Raw genomic sequence first — 22,650 nt, 5'->3', positions numbered from 1 at the left:
TTTTTTTTAAAACCAAATTTCTCTAAAGTGTAAAAGAGGTAGTCCCACTCTATCCTATCAAAAGCTTTTTCTGCATCTAGGGATATCAGAGCTTCGGGGGAATTGGAGGTGGAGGGGTTGTAAATGACATTAAAAAGACGCCTGAGGTTGGAAAAGGAGTGCCTGTTTTGGATAAATCCGGTTTGGTCTGGGGAGATGATTGATGGGAGTATAGATTCTAACCGTGAAGCTAATAATTTAGAGAGTATTTTAAAATCTGCATTAAGTAAGCTTATAGGTCGATATGAGGAACAGGAACTTTGCCTTTTTTGAGAATAACAGAGATGGATGCCTGAGACAAAGTTTTGGGAAGGTGGCCTAATTGAAGAGATTCATTAAACATGTTGAGTAATAGGGGAGCCAATTTTCACTTTCCTGTTTTAAGTGAATTTGGACGATCCTTAATAGTGGTTCAAGGCGACTTGGGGAAAAGGTTTGATTTTTCAAGGTCAGAATGGAGAAATTTTGAAATCATTTAGGGGATATTAATAGTGAAGGTTCTGTAGATGAGTTTAATGATTCCTTGACTAAAGTAATTCTTGATGCGGCTTTAAGGACAATCCCATGTAAAGGAATCCCAAAGGATGGAGTAATTGTTCCGTGGTGGAATAGAGACTGTGACAAGGCAGTGAAAGAAAGAAGACAAACTTTTAAGCTTTTGCACAGACATCCTACTCAGGAAAACAGTATTTATTTTAAACACTGTAGGGCGAAGGCAAGAAAACTATAAAAGATGCTAAGAGGAAGTGTTGAAAGTCTTTTTGTGGAACCTTGGGGCCGGATAGTCCAGTTAGGCAGGTCTGGATTAGAATACATCAAATGTCTGGGAAAATGGTGAAGTCATTAATGCCAGCCCTCTCTGGAGATGGCAGTGAAGCAGTGAATAACTTAGAAAAAGCAAAGTTTCTCGGAGATTATTGTCTCGTGACGAGGGAAGAAATCTTGCAGGCTGAAGGACGGAAGTTAAATGTTATTTCTTCACAAACAGCTGGTTATAATGTGTTCTTCTCTCTGAAGGAGCTCAGGCGGGCAGTTCAAGCAGAAGCAAACTCTACTAATAGACAAGACAGGATTAGTTATGAATTGCTTAAACATTTAGATGAAGTAGTATTGGAAGAAACACTTTCTTTGTTTAATTATATCTGGGATGAAGGAGCATTACCTAAGGTGTGGAAACATGCTGTCGTGGTTCCTATCCTGAAACCAGGAAAAGATCCCTCTTGCCCTTCATCTTATCGGCCGATAGCTTTAACAGCTGTTTTATGTAAAGTGATGGAAAGAATGGTGACTAACAGGTTAGTCTACTTCCTTGAACCAACGGGTTTCTTTGCAAGCTATCAAAATGGGTTCAGGGTTGGTAGGAGTACTATGGACTCCTTTGCAGTACTTGATCAAGATGTCAAAAAATGCTCTCATTAATAAAGAAGGTGTGATTGCAGTGTTTTTGGGATATTGAAAAGGCAGACGATTCAATGTGGAAGGAGGGATTATGAATAAAACTTCATGATGCAGGTGTTCAGGGTGGGACGTTCTCCTGGATTAAGGATTTCCTTAATAACAGGTCCATTCTGTTGGAGGTGATCTCTCGGAAACTGCTGACATCATTAACGGAACTTCTCGAGGGGCAGTGATCAGCCCGGTCCTCTTTAACATTATGATTGACAATATATTTTTTAAAGTACCTAATTTCTTCTGGAAGTCTCTGTTTGCAGATGATGGAGCGATCTGGAAGAGGGGGAGAAATATGCCTGTCCTTTTCTGTCAGATGCTAAAAGCTCTGGATCAGGTAGTTCAGTGGGCAAACGACTGGGGATTTAGAATTTCACCTACAAATGGTAAAATACCTGATCTTTGGGTATAAGAGGACAATTCCTGCAGTAGACATTTCATTGTGTTGCTCAGTTGAAAGATTAAAATATTTCTTGGCTTTTGGATGAATAAAAGACTCAGATAGAAATGGCATATAATAAAAGTTGCTGGAAAGTGTGAGAAGGCCATAAATATTCTCCGTCGTTTGGCTGGAAGCGACTGGAGTGCTGAAAGAGACACCCTGGCTATGATTTATCGTGCAATGATTAGATCCATCTTAGATTATGGTTGTGTGATTTTTGGTCCAACTTCCAAATCTGTTCTCAGTAAACTAGACCAAGTGCAGGCTAAGGCCTTGAGAATCTGTAGTGGTTCTTTAAAACAACTCCTATCCGATATAATGTCTATGGCTCTGCTCGGACGTCCACGGATTTCGATTTCACGACCCTCGAAACCACACGTCATCCAACAGTGAGTCAGAATTTTAAAAAAGAAACAGCATGACCTGCTGCGTGGAAAAGTGGAGTGAGAAAAGCGTCAGTTGAACTCTGACTGGACTGAAGAGTTTAGTTTTATATTACCGGCCATTGCTTGATCTGCACGCAGACCGGAGCTGTCAGCAAAGTGGATCAGGACTGCTTTTTCATGTGACCCTCAACACAAGTTTTGAAAATCCCTTAATCCCTAAATATTACTACAACCACCTTGACTACTACTACTATAATAATAATGACGATAATAACAGTGATAATAGTAATAATGGTAACATCAGCTAAAACATCTGCAATTAAAACAACCTTTAGTGACACAGTGCAAAAAAAACGTGACTATTCCGGCCCTTGGTTTGGCCTGCTGGTCTGACTCTGACCCTCGTGGGGGGGATAATTGAGGACCCCTGTCCTATGACATTTACAGGGGTGGAGGCGGGGGGTCCTCAGGGTGGATCTTAAATATGCAGCGGGGTCCAGGACCCCAAAAAGGTTGAGAACCACTGTCCTACACCATCAACACATTGATTATAGAAACAAAAAAACAACATGCAGCACAAGGTGACAAGCTCAAAAACAATTGAGCTTGTCACCTGAGACACCTGTCAAGTACATAACAAAGTTTTCTGTATCTGTACATTTTTTTTAAATTGATGAATATCTGTACAAATATTTAACAACAACTGAAATACACATTTGTTACCTTTTTCCAACAGAAGTTCGGCGACCAACGAAGTTCACAGAGAAGGTAATGTATTTGTCTGTGTGTGTGTGTGTGCGTGTGTGTGTGTGTGTGTGTGTGTGTGTTGTGCAAAGCATTCATATGTACAGTTCCAATTTTTTTGAAATTGAAAATAAATGTACCTTTTGTCACGATAAAAAGGAATCTTTAAGTCATTTATTCTTTTACTGTTCTTATTCAACTGCCCTATGGACTAAAACTGGGAATTAGATTCTCTGTAAAACTAAAGATAATGTTAGGATTGATTGTAAAAGTGTAATTGCATATTATGATAACAAAAATAATGACACAGAACTAATAGTTAATTTAATAATTCTAATGGGAAAATTTCACATTCACCAATGCAGATTGGCAAACCCAGATTTTGTTAAGTTCTATATTGAATTTAAAGAAAACATTCAAACACTAAGTAACATAAACACAGACAAAAAGCAATAAAACTGTTGAGATGTTTAAAGAACAAAAAGAACAATGAGACCCTTTGCTCCCCTGGTCTCTTTTGTATTTTTATTATATGGTTGTTTTAAAAAACATTTGTCATTCTCATTTGTATTTGTTTTTATTAAAAACTATAATTACCTGTCATAGAGCTTAAGATTATATGAGTGTATTATTTGTGAGCACTGTCTGTTAGTTGTTTGTTTTTGCTGTGTTTGATGTTTGATTGCACTGTTTGGACGTTCCCTCTTGTGCATTAAAGTTCTTGGAGAAAAAAATAAAACGGTACAAGTTTTTCTGAATGAAACGCTTAACAATTATTGATTTTTCATAACTTTTGCTCTGAGCCATCACCGCGGTATTTATGATCTAGTGTTGTTCATTAACATGTTTGTTCATTAACATGTTTTTTGTCTTGAAATCATTACAATTAGGCTCTGAGATAAGTCAAATACATTTCCATAACACTCATCTGACACAAGACAATTAACTGTGCTTTACAAGGAAATAAAGGAAACACAATACCAGTGAAATGTCTGGACACATGTTCTCATTAAATGTTTTTTTTGTCTTGACATTTAACATTGTAGATTCCCAATGAAGGCATCAAAACTATGAATGAGCACATATGGAATTATGCAGTCATCAAAAAAGTGTGACATACGTCAAAACATGTTTTATACTTGATTCCTCAAAGTAGCCCCCCCTTTGGTTTGTTGACAGCACTAAAAACCCTTGGTCTTCTCTCAATGAGCTTCATGAAATAGTCACCTGAAATGATTATTTCACTTCACAGGTGTGTCTCGACAGGGTTCATCTGAGGGATTTCTTGCCTCCTTGATAGGGTTGGGACCATCAGTTATGTTGTGCAGAAGTCATCTAACCCTAACCCTAACAAAAACAAGATGAAATCAATACAATTAAATGCAAAAAAATATATACCAACAAAGAGGAAAAATTCTATAACCAAAAGTTGAAAATGAATCTTGGTCACAGGCTGCTGTTGTGGGAGCTCATCTCAGGAAAAAAACGTTTAAAGCTCATGCAGATCCTCCAGTAACGGAGCCTCATGTTTGATTGGATCAGCGATAGCCACGCCCACTGACTTTGACTGATGAGTTTGGCAGATAAAATATATTTATGAAGCAGTGCAACTCCAGACCATGAAATAATCCATTAATAAGTGATATAATTACATGTTTTTAACATAAAATGAATTCATTATTTTTAATTAATAAAAGACACATATAAATAATTATTTAATGGCGTATTTATTTATTTTGGCACATTTAGGCAAAGAAATAATTAATTAAATAGTAAAACAATGATATATGTCTTTTACATAAAATTAATTGGTATTTTAATTAACTAATGACACATTTAATTAATAGTTTAATGATTTAATTACACATTTATATATTTAATTCCCATTTTAATAAATTAATGACACATTGAATTAATTATTTAATGGCGTATTTATTTATTTAATTTTGGCACAATCAGTCCTCCATGAAAATAAGTATAGGGAATACATTTAAATGAAAGTGATGCATCATGAAAGCCAAGCTGGAGAGGGCTGTTTTAAACTTGACCATACACTAAATTGTAAAACATAAAAAGGCAGAAAACAATTAAATAGCATGAAGACAGTTTATGAAAATATATAGCTCCCTCTTATAGGTTAGCTGTTATTAGGGACTTGTAATACAAGAAAACACATTGTTCAGGATGGATCTCAGTTTAGACCGGATTCTTCTCTCTTAGACCAGCAGTACAGAGTACATGTCCACCCAATGCAGCAATTGAAATCTGAGGTACATTCCATTGAGGGGCCCTGGTGTTCCTGATGAGATGAGATTTGTTGAGATGAGATGAGATGAGACTTTATTCATCCTACACGGTGAAATTAAGTCACACAGCAGCTCAACATTACACAAATACAGTCAGGATAGTTGCACACAAGAGAATAAACTATGTATGTGTATATAAAGAGATAATATGATAAATATATATATACACATCGAAATACTGGGGGGGGGGGGGTACTAATAGTAGTATTGATATTTACAATATGTATAGTATTCACAGTCCAACAGTGCCAGGACAAGTGCCAGCAATTTAACAGTATTTGTAATTGAGTTAAAAAAAAATCTTACGTAAAATGTTAGTAGTATATTATTAATATGAGACATGGGAATGATAGTCTGACATCATTTAATCATTACAAAAATCACATAAATTTTATTTTTGTATCTCTACCAATTGTGTAACGTGCAATTATGTTAATAAAGTTGTTTGAAGACCGAACAAAAAAAACGGAGCACAGCCGAGCGAAGCGGCCCGTGGGAAACCGCTCCGGAAGCCCCGTGCCTGAAGGAGAGAAGCAGAGCTCGCGACGTTACGTCGTCGCCATTTTGTTTCACCGGGAGTAAAGAAACCGAGCCGAGAAGCGGCGGCGTGAATATTTCCCTTTTTTTTTGTTCCACCTGGATCACGGCGGAGCGGCATCGTGCACCCGTGTTTAGATTTGCATGGTACGTACGCGCGGAGCTCCTCCGCGAAGCCGCTGTGTGGTTTTCCCTCCGTTTCCACGCTCTCTCCGTGCACGCCGGGCAGCTTGCTAGCAACACGGCGGCTCCTTCACTCGGCTAGCCGGCATTTTGAAAAAACAGGCCCGCTCTGACTTGACGTCCCGTTCACGGTATGCACACTATTCAAGTAATTAGAATGAACGTAATTTACTAGGAAATCTGCTTGCAGAGTTGTTTTTGCGTGAATATGAATCGGTGGAGCCGCGGCTCCACGCGACGCGTCGGGCCCGCACGAGCCAGCGATGCGAACGCAAGCTAGCATCCAGAGGCGTGGTGGACGTGAAAGAAGCCAGTTACACAAATGTCTTAATTAAGTTGTTGTAATAACAGAGGGTTATTATTTATATCTAATTATAACTGACTTATTAACTCCAACGCCCCGTCTTGGTGTTGCCCGTTTCATAAATGTAAAAGTCGCTACAATGGATCAGCCTCACTATTAAAAGTATTTTATCGATCAAGTCTTTATTTACATTATTTCAGATGTTTGGAATCGCCTGCACTTGTAGGGGCGAGCAATTGCTTCTGTAAATGTCAACATTTCATCAATACAGCTTCTTGCCAAACGTTTTCTCTCTCTCAATAAACAGTATGCGCGTTTATCTTTCAGTGTCGTATCTGGAAAGATATTTGATTAAATATTTGACATCATAAAGCCATCGTTGCAGCATTTAAAGGGTGTCTTGTCTTGAACGATGGCGCCAAACTGTACACGTAATCTGTTGTCTCTGTTCTACCCAGTAACCTGTGTGTGTGTGTGTGTGTGTGTGTGTGTGTGTGTGTGTGTGTGTGTGTGTGTGTGTGTGTGTGTGTGTGTGTGTGTGTGTGTGTGTGTGTGTGTGTGTGTGTGTGTGTGTGTGTGTGTGTGTGTGTGTGTGTGTGTGTGTGTGTGTGTGTGTGTGTGTGTGTGCAGATCAGATAGAGGAGAGCATGGTTTAACATTGAGGTCTAATAAATTTGAGTTGGACTAATACCTACAAGCCATGTTTACAAACCTGTTCATGCCTAATATATGTAATCATCCCGGTTTTCCTCCTCACTCCCTTCAACAATCTGATCTGCAACATCAAGAGCTCAGTAATATCCATGTTTCGCTTGTCTTTATCTGTTTGCTTTTCAAGTCCAAGTTGAGGTGAGCTCTACTGTACATATAGGACACAAATGTCTGACTTGACCTCCTACAATGTAGACCAGGGTTCTGTGACCTGTGGCTCTTCAGCCCTTCCGTTGTGACGCCCTAACGTTTTAGTTAAATTATATGTAAATTCTTTTTTCTATATGAGTAATTTTCAATAGGGCTCTTGGCTAAACAGGCTTTAATAAAAGGTGCAGCAATTTAAATGGCCCAAATATCTAAAACCACAAGAAATGGGGAGGAAGAATGCAGAAAGTTAAATAAAAAAAAATAACCCATAAATGACTAGAGTTTCTAAAAGAAGAATAACTTGATAATGGGAAAACTATTTTTGAAACTGCTTATATAAGCTGAACAGCTAAAGTGTGTTAAATTGTAAAAATGAAGGGTGAAACCAGTATAATCAGGTATGAAAACAGGCGAAAATGTTAATCATCCTGAATTGTGACACAATTTTAAAGTAAATGTTGAAAATTGGAGAGGTAAAATATACCGTGAAATACATACACAATACAGTGTAGCCCCAGAATGACTGTAATTACCTATGAATTTAGAATGTGCATAAGCATAAAAAAACATCTCCATAAATGTGTTGCTTAACTTTGTGCATGGAAACATTGCAACTCCTAATTCTGCTCTAATCCCTTGTGCACAGATGTCTGAAGACATGGCCACAGATCACGTAAATGGGAACGGTACGGAGGAACCGATGGACACTACAGCAGCAGTGACCCACTCAGAACACTTCCCGGCTTTACTGGAGGCTGGTTTACCTCAGAAGGTCGCTGAGAAATTAGATGAGCTTTATGTAGCAGGTGAGATGAAGATTGAACACTGATTTCCGTTCTGTAAAGCTGTGTTGAACACCATTTGTCAGGTAGTTCTTTGTACACGTTTGTTTTTGTGTGACTCTTCACTGTTTGGACGCCGTTTACATGACTTTAATCTACTGCAAATCAATGCCATCTCTGCTGCAGTCATGAATTATTAATAGAAACTTTAGGGTGATCTGCCCTGATCTCAATCATCTATATTTCTTATCCTCATTGAAATGAGACATGGTATCGATTTACTTCTATTTTAAGTGCAAGCGCATTTCCACAGCGTTGGGAGGCGGCTCACCAGTAAACTGAGCCGATATTGTTTCATCCTGACATTGCATTATTTTCAGTTTATATAACCTTTTATAATTACAGTCTTGTCCAACAGAGGAACATAAATACTTGCAGACGTGGTGTATCGTGGAGTAAAAATACAGAAAAAGTAACTATAAGATAACAAATAAGTGTTGTTTATTGTTGGGAGGGATACTGACACTAAAAAGGAATGTGGGTTTGATCATACCCGTTAAGTGGACCGGGCTCTTAAAGCCTAGAGACGAGAGTAATATCCTCCACCACAAGTCTATAGGCAGTACACAATTAAGCTTGGGTCCTCTCTACTTGAACATGTAACTATAAAATAAAATCTGGGCGTTTTTAAAATATGATTCTATTTAATGTATGGAATTTGTATTATCTACCTCGACCATGTCCAGCTGTTAAGGTTATATTTATTTTAAGAGCGAATGGAATCACAGGCCAAGATGCTAAAATTGAGGTTTTGCATGTTTAAATAAATGTTATTAAAATACTTAACTTCTATTTTTAGACATTGAGTTTAAACATAGATCCACCTGGGAAATAAATGTGAAAGTTAAATTGGATCCTGTATTTCCACCATGTATCCTGTCATCCTCACTTTGGCTTTTTAATTAGCGCTAAGGCGTCGCTTGGTGTTAATTTGGACACGGAGGGCAGATTGAGGCCAGTGGTCAGAAACAAAATGGCGAGTTAACTGAAGGCTAACAGAAGATGTTCTTCGGGTCAGACTGTAGGGATTGAATGGAACAAGACAACTTACTGTATTTGTGTTTTTGGGAAGTACAATAATTGTGCTTATCTGTGTGAGAGAAGCATCAGCCAACATAATCATTTCAGGTAGATGTTTAAGTGTAAGTTAGGATATGGAAAAAGAGATATGATGAAATAAACTACACTGGAGCTGTTGGCCTTTGGTTACATTTATACCTGAACTATGTACATATCTTATACAAATGATCAATTTCTTCTTGACTTCTTCCAGTAGTAATGAAAGATCAGTGACACAAATGCAGAAACAGACACAATATTCTAATTTACCAAAAATGTTTCTTGTTTTTCAGGCCTGGTAGCACACAGTGACCTCGATGAAAGGGCGATCGAAGCTCTGAAAGAATTCAACGAGGAGGGAGCCCTTCAAGTGCTGGTCCAGTTTAAAGAGAGTGATCTGTCACACGTGCAGGTATGTTGAGTGTTTAACACCAGCTTATGGTATTAAAAGGAGATTTTATTGAAGCCGTGTCATTGTATAAACTTTCCCTTGCAGAACAAAAGTGCCTTTCTCTGCGGGGTGATGAAGACTTACAGGCAGAGAGAGAAACAAGGGACAAAAGTTTCAGATTCCACTAAAGGACCAGACGAGGCCAAAATCAAAGAGCTGCTGGATAGAACCAACTACACGCTCGACGTGACGACTGGCCAGCGAAAGTATGGTGGGCCCCCACCCGAGGAGGTCTACTCTGGGTCCCAGCCCACTGTCGGAACAGAGGTACATCATTAGAACATAAATTACATCTATACTTACAGGGAATCACTAGATACTCAAACGTATCTGTACTGGGACGTAAACAAATCATGTAAACCGTGGGGTGGGGTCAGAGTCGGAGTCAGACACATTTTAGTTCAGGGGTCACATATCACCCAATTTCATCTGGTGTGGGCTTGACCATTAGAATAGTGCCATAATAATTACTAAATTTAGAGTTTTCTTTTGTTGTGGTGCAAAATATGTCATGACAATGTCTATATTTAAAAAACGATTACTATAATCTCAACTTAAAGCCAATTTTAATAAAACCTTCTTACACTGGTGCGAAATACATTGTAATTTCCAGAAAAAGTCTCCTAGCTGTTGCATTATGCATGTTTTTATAAACTTGCGTTGACAGCATGGCTTTGAGGCTGAGACTAATGCTCGTTTGCTATTGTTCACCACCAATATCTTTGATTGCGTCTCAGTGTTGTGTTCACTACTCTTGAGAAGGTTAAAAAAATCATTGTTTTCTTTGAAATCTTAACAATTTGTGGTTTAACTGGATTTGGAGCCACTTGTTCAGTTTTGGCCTGCAGGCCTTGTGTTTGACACCCTTGATGTAAACACAGTAACAATGCACAGAAATGAGCTGATACAATCAGTTTCTCTGAGAAACCTGATCAGGTGCTGGGTTTTCTCTGATATAATCTCATAGTTTTCAATCTGAGGTGTGGGAACTTCGTTGTAACGTCATTAGATCTGAGATAGGAGGCTACTTTATTCTTAATTTTTCAGTTTTTAGAGCACTGTGAAACATTCGACTTGACATTCTTATCCTGTAATTATAACGTACGTGTGCAACTATTCTGTTTTCCCAGATATTCGTTGGCAAGATTCCCCGCGACCTCTTCGAGGACGAGTTGGTTCCTCTATTCGAGAAGGCCGGGCCCATCTGGGATCTCAGGCTGATGATGGACCCCCTCAGTGGCCTTAACAGGGGCTATGCCTTCGTCACGTTCTGCACAAAAGACGCGGCGCAGGAGGCAGTGAAGCTGGTAAGTTGAGTCAGGAATGCTGCAGGATGGCCTCCACAATGGAAACGTGTATATTCAGTTGCTGTTTGTGCTGTCTTGCACCAGCTTCGCACAATTAACGCTGTACATACAATATGAGTTCTATTTTACATTTCCTGAAATTTTGTAATAATATGCTTTTAAATTTTTCACTTTCATGGAAGTTTAAAAAAAAAAAAAAAAGATCAGTTGGCGTTCCACAAAGTGCTGATAATGTATTGGAAATATTGTGGAAAAGTAAAGAAACAATCACTCGTAATAATTTGCATTTGCAAATTTTTGTGTGTGTGTTCTTCCAGTGTAACAATCATGAGATTCGTCCTGGCAAACACATCGGCGTGTGTATATCAGTCGCTAACAACAGGTTATTCGTTGGCTCCATTCCCAAGAGTAAAACAAAGGAGCAGATTGTTGAAGAGTTTGCTAAAGTCACAGGTACACATATCTTCTCCATCATCTGCTTTGTAACAAACTAATGATGTACCAGCTGATCACTAATGAACTCATTGTGTGTGTGTGTGTGTGTGTGTGTGTGTGTGTGTGTGTGTGTGTGTGTGTGTGTGTGTGTGTGTGTGTGTGTGTGTGTGTGTGTGTGTGTGTGTGTGTGTGTGTGTGTGTGTGTGTGTGTGTGTGTGTGTGTGTGTGTGTGTGTGTGTGTGTGTGTGTGTGTGTGTGTGTGTGTGTGTGTGTGTGTGTGTGTGGTTGTGTGTGTGTGTGTGGTTGTGTGTGTGTGTGCTGACCCAGAGGGTCTCAGCGACGTCATTCTCTACCACCAACCCGACGACAAAAAGAAGAACCGCGGCTTCTGCTTCCTGGAGTACGAAGACCACAAGACGGCGGCTCAGGCCCGCCGCCGGCTAATGAGCGGCAAGGTGAAGGTTTGGGGCAACGTGGTGACGGTGGAGTGGGCCGACCCCATCGAGGACCCCGATCCTGAAGTGATGGCCAAGGTGAGATTCTGAAGTATATATTTTTTTAGACATTAAAACAAGATTTAATCATTGAAACGGTCATCTGAATGTTTGGTTTACGCTGCGCCAGTAAAGTTCTGACGTCCAGTCAGTGGCGGCTGGTGATAGATTCATTCATTCATTCATTCATTCATTCATTAACCTTTATTTAACCAGGAAAAGTAAAAAAAAACAAAAAAAAACATCGAGATCTCTTTTACAAGGGTGACCTGGCCAAGAGGTCAATAGATTTACAACAAATAAAACTGAATTAACATAATACGATAGTTAAAGTGCGATAGTGCAGAGATCCATACGTGAACTTTAGATGATAAAAGGCAGGTTTTAAGGTAAATAATAATAGAATAAAGTGCCATAAAATTAAGACAATTATTAAACAGTAAAAATGTTAAAAAGGTATATTCATCAACAGTGGAAAACCTTTAAGAACACGAGCACTGATTTATCGGTCTCACTCTTTGGAGAGTAATAATGATCAGAAGTGATGTAAGGAAACCAGTTTGGAGGTTGTTCCAGGCAGAGAAGGCGGAGAAACTAAAAGCTGGCTTTCCCAGATCAGTCCGAACACGAGGAACATGTAGATGAAGAATGTAATTGGAGCGAAGGGAATACCGGCTGTTGGTTCTCTGGAGAAGAGAACTCAGATAAGAAGTGTCTTGTAGAGAAGTCATCCAGTGTGAATACCTCCTCGCTCTGAGTGAGGGCCATTCGGCTCTGGCGTACAGTTCAGTGATGAGTGAGACGACCACAACCGGTCGCAAACCTCACGGCACAGTGATAAGCTGTATTCAAAGACTGCAGACTTTTCAATGAAGCATTCTTATAAAGGACATCGCCATAATCAATAAAGGGTAAAAATGTTGCAGACACAAGACGGTTTCAAGCACATACGGTGAAACATGATCTATTCCGAAAATAAAATCCAATCTTGATTCGAAGTTTGTGAAGCAAAATTGCAATGTGCTCCTTGAAAGAAAGCTCCGGGACGAGAATAAAACCGAGATACTTACTGACCCGTTCTTAGGAGGCTCTTCATTATTATTCGATTTTAGCCGATGTTAACTTCATCTCAATAGTGTGTTTATAAGCCACATTACAACATACTTGCCTTTATTAGATTGAGTGAGGCCCCAGTGATAAAACATTATAGTTCTTTTAAACAGCTGGTAATAAGAGTCATCTTAATAAGTGCTCTCTATTCACTAACCTTTTAAACAAATACAAGCAGAAGTTTAATTATTACTTTTTAGAAAATTAAAGTGTTTTGGGGGTGGTTTACTTGACATGACGAATATATATAAATAGTCTGAGTTTAAGAAAAACAAAAGGTATTTTCGAACAACACATCAATCCATCTTTCAAAGCATTTTAGAATTCTTTGATAGGAACCTCAAAAAAAAGAAGTGAAATATAAACAGCTTTTTTTAAGCTCGTAGATTTTCAGTCATTAATGAATGATATCTAAACATTTATAAACATTAACAAACCTGGAGACATTTGAAAATTTCTGAACACATTTCTGTTTGTATGCATTTAAAAATAACTGATAGAGAAAGTCGAACCTGACCTGCAACTTTTCAGACGAATTTCTTCTTTCAAACCGTTAAATTAGAGGATGTGACAGAGTTAATAATCAGAGACTCACTGCTTGTTGTCTTCATCTCAACATCTCCTCGCGAGAACAACCCAGAACTGACTTTAAGCCAATCACTGAAGAAGTGGCCATTTAAAAGTCTCCCCAAGTCTTGGGCATGACGCTGATTGGTTTAATTCTGCAAATTCTGACTAATCTTAAGACATAGAAAATTATCATACCGCTTAAAACAAAGAGGACTTTGCTACTTTGCAAGGACTTCATGACTTGTAAATAAAAACTAAGAATAACTTCTAAGAACTCTTAATATTTGTTGAATTTTAAAATACTCCCGTCCAGGCTAAGACCACCTCACAATCCTCAGAAGGCCAAAGTGCAACATGTTTTTACCAAGAAGTGATAATTGGAGCGATTCATTGAACACAGAGGCTGTTAAATGAGCGTATTGAGAAAATGCATGTGATGAGTTCTTCCTTGAACGTCTTCAGTTTTACAATGATTAAGAAATAATTGGAGTATCAATATGTGACTATTTTGGGGTTAACCCCCCCCCCCACACCCCCGAACCATATGTGGCCTCCATCCCTCCAGCTTTCAATGACTTTTTCCATTATAGTATAACTTTATGGAGATGTGTGTTGAACTATCCAATCTTACATTCAAAATATATGAAATTAAACACATTCACTGACCAAGTTGAGCTCTGGTGTCAAAGGAGCTTGTGTGCTTTTGGCTTAGATCTTCCTTGTCTAATATATTGATGTTTTCAAAGTCTGGAGATGTAGTCATTTTGTCATTATCCGTTACTTACTTGAGTTTCAGTCTTAGAGGTTCGGTCTTTCCTTCATGTGACTGATGGGAGATGTTTTTTTTTTGTTGCAGGTGAAGGTTTTATTTGTGAGAAACCTCGCCAACAGTGTCACAGAGGAAATCCTGGAGAAGTCGTTCAGTCAGTTTGGGAAACTGGAGCGAGTCAAGAAGCTCAAAGACTACGCCTTCATTCACTTCGAGGAGCGAGATGGTGCAGTGAAGGTCTGTCCTTTTTCTGTAGCGTCCTTTTGGAATCGTGAGCATTTTTCTGCGTTGAGACGCTGACTCATGCATCACATCTCCTCTCAGGCGTTGGAGGAGTTGAACGGGAAGGAGCTGGAGGGAGAGCCCATTGAGATTGTTTTCGCCAAGCCGCCAGATCAGAAGAGGAAGGAGCGCAAGGCCCAGAGACAAGCAGCCAAAACACAAATGTAAGAAACTTTTCCTCAGATGAAACACCACACCAAAGATAAATGTCAACGTGTCCCCTTAAACCTGGATCCATTACAGAACACTCTCAGTCAGACCAACAATGAACAATAAAGCTCCAGTGGATCGTCACTACACTGGACTCATAACAAGAATAGAAGCTCCATCTGTTGGTCATTTTCTCCCTGTGGGGCTTTAAACATATTAAAGTTGTCTTTTCATATTTAAACTCTACAAATGCCAAAGCATCAGAAAATCTTTATTTATTTTTTATTTTTTTATTCAGGGAGGATTTGAATTGCATGTTAGGAAAAAAACGCCAGTATTGATGATTTCTACATTTAAAATGTTAAAGGAAGGAAATTGTTCTTTATCATTATTAAAGAAATCAATAATTTTTTTGTTTCTCGGAAGAAGAAAAAGCGATGAAATATGCATTTGAACTTTGTCCGGATGGCCAGAGACTAGAATAAATAACTATTTCATAATTTGAAGTGCTTTCTGGTGGCTTAAATTCTACTTCTCTCCCCTATTGAATGGACCACAAAAAAGGATTTAAACTGACTAAAACACCACCGGCATTACATTACGTTATTTTAACTTATCTGGACATAAACTACACTTTGTATGCTGACTGTTAACACATTTTAAATACTTTATCTATGGATCACAATGTAAAATAAGCGTTTAAACGGTCTGACAACAAACTAAAGTTTTTGTTCCGACGTCGCCACTGAAGGGATTTGTTATGCAGACGCCTCATAACCTAAAACTCATGAGACTGTTGATGACATTTCTAAGATACCAACTAAATAAAGAGCTTTTTACTTGACTTGTATTACAGGGACCTCTGGGACTTCGTCAGCACGTCACACATTTGTAATATGAGCTGTTAAAGTCACACAGTAATGAAAGAAGCAGATGGACAATCTGAACAAAGTTTCCTCCACAGTGTCATGACAGCCAGTCCAGACTCTCCTGGACTTGGTAGTTTTATTTTGACAGTCATTGTTATAACAATCCAACATCATCGTCTGTCCACAAGAATGTCCTATACTCTCATTGGTAATGTTTATAGTGTATTACTCTTGACCGTGTGTGGTTTCATTACGTAAACAACGGCGCCATCTCATGGCCTGGCATCCTAACTACATTGTTTTCAGTGTTTCTGTAGCTTCTGTGTAAATGGACAAAGTTTTCAAAATGCTTTTGTGGAACTGGGACTTAAATTTAGAGTTCCACTTTGCTTTTCTCCGCTTTGTTTTTTAATGTTTGTTCTGTTCTGTCAGGTATGATGACTATTACTACTACCCTCCCCCTCCCCACATGCCCCCACCGGTGAGAAGCCGGGGCCGAGGCGGCAGCCGGGGCGGCTACTCCTACCCCCCGGATTACTACGGTTATGAGGACTACTATGACTACTACAGCTACGACTATCACAACTACCGCGGCGGCTACGAGGACCCCTACTACGGCTACGACGACTTCCAGGCGCCCGGCCGGGGGCGGAGCGGCAGCAGGGGCGTGCGGGGCGGAGCCTCGCCGGCCAGGGGACGTGGTGGCACCGGGGCACCCAGAGGCAGGGCCGGCTTCTCCCAGCGCGGCGGGCCCGGACCAGGCCGCGGCGGCGGCGGCGGGCGGGGAGCAAGAGGAGGCGTGCAGCCGAGAGGGCGAGGAGGGGTACGTGGTGCGCGGGGTGGCCGCGGTGGAAATGTAGGAGGAAAGCGCAAAGCTGACGGGTACAACCAGCCAGATTCCAAGCGTCGCCAGACCAATAATCAGAACTGGGGCTCTCAACCCATTGCTCAGCAACCGCTCCAAGGTGGTGATCATTCTGGTAACTATTCCGGTTACAAATCTGACAACCAGGAATTTTATCAGGATTCTTTTGGGCAACAGTGGAAGTAAACCAAGTAGGGCTTTGATAACAAAATACGTGTTTGGTTCTTTTTTTTTGTTTTTGTCTGTTCCTTTAGAGACTTGATCTGATTGGCCCTCAATCCCATACGGTTGCCTGCATTTTTTTCTTTTCTCTCCCTCAATTGGTGACATCTGGCAAGAAAACAACTTTTTGTACATATTTTAATAATCCGCTTGGACTCAAACCGTAATCACACTCCCACCTGTTTCTGGCGAACTGGTTTTCTCCTCTTTATTTTTGGTTTTTATTTTTTAAGAAAAAAAAAAAAAAAAAGATGGTCGTAAAAGATTTTCCATAACAAATTTTTAGATGCAAATAATGTGCTCGAGCTGTCTATTTGGCTATAGCTTTATGTCTGTTTTTAGAACTTCTGGTTTCCATGTTTTAAGTAGCTAACAGCGACAAAGCATATGTCTCCTAAACATGTATTTAAAACAAATGAAAATACAATTTGTATTGTCACAAAGTAATGCGTGTCTTGTTATTGAGAAGAAAAGGAAAAAAAAAAAGAGAAAAAAAAAGGGACCGTCGCAGTCCTATTTTTTGGCTTTACATTTTGGCTTGTATTCTTTGCTGTTTGTCTGCTTTAATAAACATACACGCACACGTGTACAAAACTTCAAATTGTGTTGAAAATTCATGTTTCGGCAAATTCTCTCTTCAAATTGCCTTCAAATTTTTAAAGGCTCCTTGTGGAAGAAAATGGACTAAAAAAAGGTTTGCCAATGTTGGCCACATGCTACAGTGTCACCTCTGCATGCCATCAAATTTCAAATCACCTACTTCTTATAGTCGGCATCTCTCGAGTGCTCTGTATGTGTAGTGACATACTTCATCCTTATGAGTTCTTCTCATGTCCAAAAAAAACAACAACCCCCAAATGGCTCACGAATTGGTGTCCCGACGAGTTAAGCCCCGCCTCCCGCGAGTTTGTCCCGTTTTGTCGCCTACTATCGACGCGGGGTGGTGGGAGTAAGAAAGCACAATTTGATTTCTTCTCAAAGTGAAGCTTTTCCTTGTCCCAGAAGGATCTACCTAGCTGTTGAAGGCCTGGATACTAATCTTTTGCATGTTTTATCTTGAGGTTTGATTTTTTTTTTCTTTTTTTTTTGTGGGAGAACTGCCATGCATGTCTCGCTTTTTAAGTCTATATGTTGCTTTTTCCAACACGTGGGCTGCCGTTAACCCTCACCTCCCTCCTCCTCCCCCTCCTCCTCCCTCGCCCTTCTCTCTGCCGCCTCGCCTCAGTTTACGCTTACCGATCAGAACCTGCTTGACGTCCTCACCGAGGCACTGACATGTTGCATGTTTTAACGTCAGCAGGCGTGAGAGTCTTGTTCTGCATATTCATGTCGTTCACACAGTTCTCCCTCTGCACTTCTTAGCCGACGCGACTGTGTGTGTGCGTGTGTGTGTGTGTGTGTGTGTGAGAGACTTAGCTGTGCATTTAAGTGTGTAGTCGTATCCTGTTGTTCATCCTCTAATTGCTTCCTTTTGTTACCTGACTAGCAGGACAAAGGGGTCGAGGCCGGTCCTGACGCGTCGCTATGAAGACTGACCCAGCGTTCGGTGCTGCAGGCTGCCAGTGGATGGGAGTGGTAAGGTCAACAGACTGACTCAGAGGTCCAATGGTATTCCAGACCTTTTTTTTTTTTTTTTTTTTTTTGATACCACAATTGAAGATAATCAGAAGAGAAAATGTTTTGTAAAAAGTTTATAAGCCCCTCCCCCTGCCCCCGGTACCATCCCACATCTACCATTTGAGACTTTCTGAGTTGGATTTCAAGTTCATGATGGACATCCTGGAAAAAGGCTTTGCACTTTTTTTTTTTTTTTTTTTTTTTTTAATTGTAAAAGTTTGGAGTGGTTTAGCAGATTTAATTTTTTTTTTTTTTTTTTTTCTTTGAGTGCTTTATTAAACTACATCTTCAGGATGGATTGATAATCTATGATTATCTGAGGTGGCGTTGAGGTGCGATCCCCCCCCCCCCATCCTGGCCGTTAAAGGTCGGGCATTCCAGGAGGGGGAAAAAAAAAAAAGGTTTGTTTACTACCTCGGTTTCGCGCCTGCTCTGTCTCGTTTTTTTGGGGAAGCTGAGGCAGGGTCCGATACCTCAGAGGTTTGCACAGGAAACAACGGAGCACTTATTTAAGGCCGCGTTCACACCAGTGGTGCAGCTCACAGCTAGAGGTGGTCCAATGTGTTTAAATCATGTCAACGTGAGGCACTTGTATCAGCTGTGTTTGGGGGGGACTTTAGAGGTTCGAGAAGCGGACTTGGGATCGGGAGTTCGCAGGTTCGAATCCCACAGCTGACGGGTCACTACTGTGGCTCCTTGAGCAAGACCTTTGACCCCCCCACCCCCCCCCCCCCACCCCCACCCCCCCACCTGCTTCCTGGAGCGCCGTAATGTGGCCACACCTCCGCATCCCAGACATAGGATTTGTCGAAAAGGAATTTCCCCGAAGGCGTCAGTAAAGTTTTAGTTTAGTTTAGTTTAGTATGCAAGGAGGATTTTTGTTTTGTATGAGTTGAGATCTATTATGAAATGAATTTTAAAAAAGTAGATCTGCTGCGAGGTCACAACACGGATGTGGAATAAGGAGACAAATTCAGCATCGGTGTAGATTAACGGGGCAAAATGGAGAAGAAATACCACCTAGGTTTGTTTACGAAGGCACGAAAGCACTTGGAAATGAGAAGCAGGATAACATAATGCTGATTGTACGTACTTTATTTGCCCCTGTGTGTTCTGACAAGTACCTGTAAAAGTTTGTTTGAGCTTGGTGATGCTCAGCGATGTAAACATTACACAACCCGATACATTTGAGCCTGTGAGTCCAGACTGAGGGAGAAGTCTTGACGGACACGTCATTCAAACCATGTGGCATGAGAGCAAAACACATGGTGTATAAATACAATGTTGATAAAATAGAGAAAATAGGCAAAATAGAATGAAGCAACATAGGAAAATCTGTAATATGTACAGGATTGCACAGTTTTATCTGCTTGTCAAAGTGACACACATACATGTTGCTGTGGGCGCTGGAAAACCTCAACACACAAATGTATTTATAACAAAGTATGTACACATGCACAATCCTAGATACTAAAGTTCAAACGTGAAATTTTTACCTTGTGCATGCTCATGTTATTCCACAAATATGTAAACAATTTGTTCATACACGAACCCAAATGTAGTCCAGGTTAATGTACACAGACTTAAGTCGGACGTATTCGTAGGCCGGTTGGATCCGTTAATGGCGAACACGGTTTGCTTGAGTTTGGACCCGTGAGCTGCACCAGTGCGTGTGAACGCAGCCCGGGACGTGGTTTTAAGACTTGACTGAGCCTGAAAGAGCCTCGCTGTCTTCGCGGAAAGCGATCAAAGATGTAGTGGACGCACAGAAAGTGTTTTTTTAGAGCTGTTTATTTTTTAATGTAACGAATGCCTGGGAGAAAGCACGGTGGCCATCCTTTGTCTTCCACGACGGGACAGCTGTCTTAACATTTCTGTTGTGGCATGGCGGGATTTCTCAGGCCTCGACACTCGGGGTGATGTACGTTGCAGCTTTTTATTTTATTTTTATTTTTTATTTTTTACATAGGACAATTTTACAGACCTCCCCAGGAGGTTTTGGATTATTTCAGTTTAAAAACTGATACTTTTGCATTCATAGAGCTGGAATTAAGAAGTCGGTGCCATTAATCCCGTCATATAAACTAACTCAGGTGAAAGCATACCTGTAAAGTTGAAACTACCAACAAAACTGAACTTTTACAACTTGTTCTTTTTGTTTGTTTTTTTTGAGTTTGCAAACATTGGCTGAACGTACGATGTGTAACATTTAAACAAAGTAATTTTTCACACCGGGTGGCAGTAGAGAGCCACCTCCTCTTGAGTTTCACTAGTTATTTGTTGCCAAGAGCGTCTGTGCTCCTCAAATTTTTTACTGCTTTATTGGTACTGACTCACTCCACCACCTAGTGGTGCAAAGTGATATTGCAGCTCATGTCAAGCTTTAACTGTAGTTGATTACTGCAACATCTTTTAGGTAGTTTTTGACAACACACAGAAGGTTTTTCTCATGTCCATGCACTTTAAGTGGAAATGTCCCCTCTTTCAAATGTATTTTCCCTTCCTCCACTCTAAAATTAGAGCTTCTTCCCCGCTCCTCATGAACACAACCACAAGTCTGGATTTAGCCATTTGTCTAAAAAAGTTTAAAAATGTTCTAAAAGCTTTGTTAAATTCAACTTTAGTTTTTCAGATTCAATATTGGTACTAAAGTGAATATTTGGGCCTGAAATTGGTCCAACAGTGAAGTTTTGCTCTATTTGTGATTAAATTCAAGCATGAGATTTAATCAGATTTAATCATTTAATTTAATCAGAGATTTAAGAGTTCAATCAAATCTGTGAAATTAGTCACACAGGTGATTCAAAGAGTGTTTCTCATCCCTGACCTCTTCTGTTTATTCAAAATGAGCCGGAAAACTGATTAGAGTGTGGACATGCAGCGTACATCACCCATCTTTTTATTCTCCTCTGTTGGTTTGGTTTCTGCCTTCTTGTGACGTTTTGCCATTAAAGTCGGAGTTCTTCCACTTCAGAGATGACTGTGCAGCTTCCTCCACATTAGTTTTTTTTCCCCTTCTTCTACAAACTAGATTTGACTCGATTGGTTCTCCAATTTAAAGTCTTTTTTTTTTTTTTTTTTTTTTTGCTAACAAGTGTGTTTGCAGTCTTGCAAATGAAATGTTTTATACTGTACAGTGAGGTGAGTTAAACCTATTTTTCTAATAAAGTTATTGACTTTGATTGTGGTTTTGTGTCGTTTGTTCTCTAAATGTACTGAAAGGCCTTTGTTTACACTATAAGGTGAATAGATATTTGATCGGTTTGAATCAATTAAAGGTTAAATTACTTCCAATACAACTGGATCCCCAACACGGAAGTGACGCACGTTGAAATCAGGGTTGCCATATTGGCAGTTTCCTGCTTTGTGCAGCTACCTGTTGAAGCTGCTTTTCATTCACTTGCTCATAATCCTTCTGAAAGTGGCAGCTTCCATGTTCAGTAACAATTCATGGACAAAGCCCACATGCAAGATAAAACATTAAAATAAATGTTGATGGAAAAAAGAGATTAAGTGTAATTGTTTTCACCAGATTATTCAAATCTGATTCAAGTACCTAGAAAGTTCAATGTTTATGACCATTTTTTAGATTATGTATATACTATAGTATCAAAGACTAAACACTTTGAATAATTAAACCTTGAGTTTTGTGTCTAAAAATATCACCTTGAGAAGTATAGATGGTAAATGTATTAATTTCTTCCAGACACATCAAAACATACAACAAAATAGTTACAAAAAAGAAAAATAATCCTTAAATTAATATGAATGTTTATATATATACATACATACACATGTAGAAATTCCTTGTAAATAGAAATACATGTATTTTACCAATATACAATTACACAAAATGGATACATCCATATTCAACGTACACACACCACATATATATTTAGTTGAACGTGTCTGAAAAGGGGCTGGAAGGGTCAAATATTTAGTTCTTCCCACTGTTGAGAATTGTGAAGAAAACAAATTCAGTTCATACAATCGACAAAATAACAAAAGGTACATAACCTTACACATAAGGACACAGCAGCAAACATAAGTTTGTACACACATTTCATGTGAATACCAATTTAAATTTTCTTTGTAAAAAAAAATAAACAGTAAAAGTTTTGTTAAAAAAAAGCATTCCAATGATAAGATTTATTTTCACTTTTCTAATATAAATTGAAAAATAAAACTCAATTTCTCACCTAGAAATGTTATTTTTAATCTTGACAATATTTTGGTGCACTACATCAATATGTGGAGGGTTTTTTCTGGGGGGGGGGGGGGGGGGGCGGGTCATCTAATCTATGAATCCACGTTGACATTATTAATGAATAGATTTATATTGATCTCAATCGTAATC

At 39.4% G+C, this 22,650-nt stretch overlaps 1 protein-coding gene across 5 annotated transcripts; it reads left to right on the top strand.

Annotated features, from left to right (window-relative positions):
* Positions 1-5,884: 5,884 nt before the first annotated feature.
* Positions 5,885-18,274, top strand: LOC308126632 (heterogeneous nuclear ribonucleoprotein Q-like). Of its 5 annotated transcripts, none has more exons than XM_080491163.1 (11): positions 5,885-6,050; positions 7,898-8,057; positions 9,446-9,564; positions 9,649-9,870; positions 10,734-10,910; positions 11,228-11,363; positions 11,673-11,878; positions 14,376-14,525; positions 14,613-14,734; positions 16,022-16,412; positions 18,166-18,274. In XM_080491163.1, exons 1-11 carry the CDS (start codon positions 6,048-6,050, stop codon positions 18,202-18,204), a joined length of 1,725 nt encoding a protein of 574 aa, XP_080347289.1. In that variant the 5' UTR covers positions 5,885-6,047; the 3' UTR covers positions 18,205-18,274. The 5 variants fall into 5 exon arrangements, with proteins under 5 accessions (XP_080347289.1, XP_080347288.1, XP_080347287.1 ...); XM_080491162.1 differs by having other exon boundaries at positions 18,163-18,249; XM_080491161.1 differs by lacking the exon at positions 18,166-18,274 and adding an exon at positions 16,709-16,958.
* Positions 18,275-22,650: the final 4,376 nt, after the last annotated feature.

Source organism: Lipophrys pholis (genome assembly GCF_963383615.2).
Source record: "Lipophrys pholis genome assembly, chromosome: 21".
Taxonomy (NCBI): Eukaryota; Metazoa; Chordata; class Actinopteri; order Blenniiformes; family Blenniidae; genus Lipophrys; species Lipophrys pholis.
Note: the sequence above shows the minus strand (reverse complement) of the source record. Positions and strands in the feature narration are given on the sequence as shown.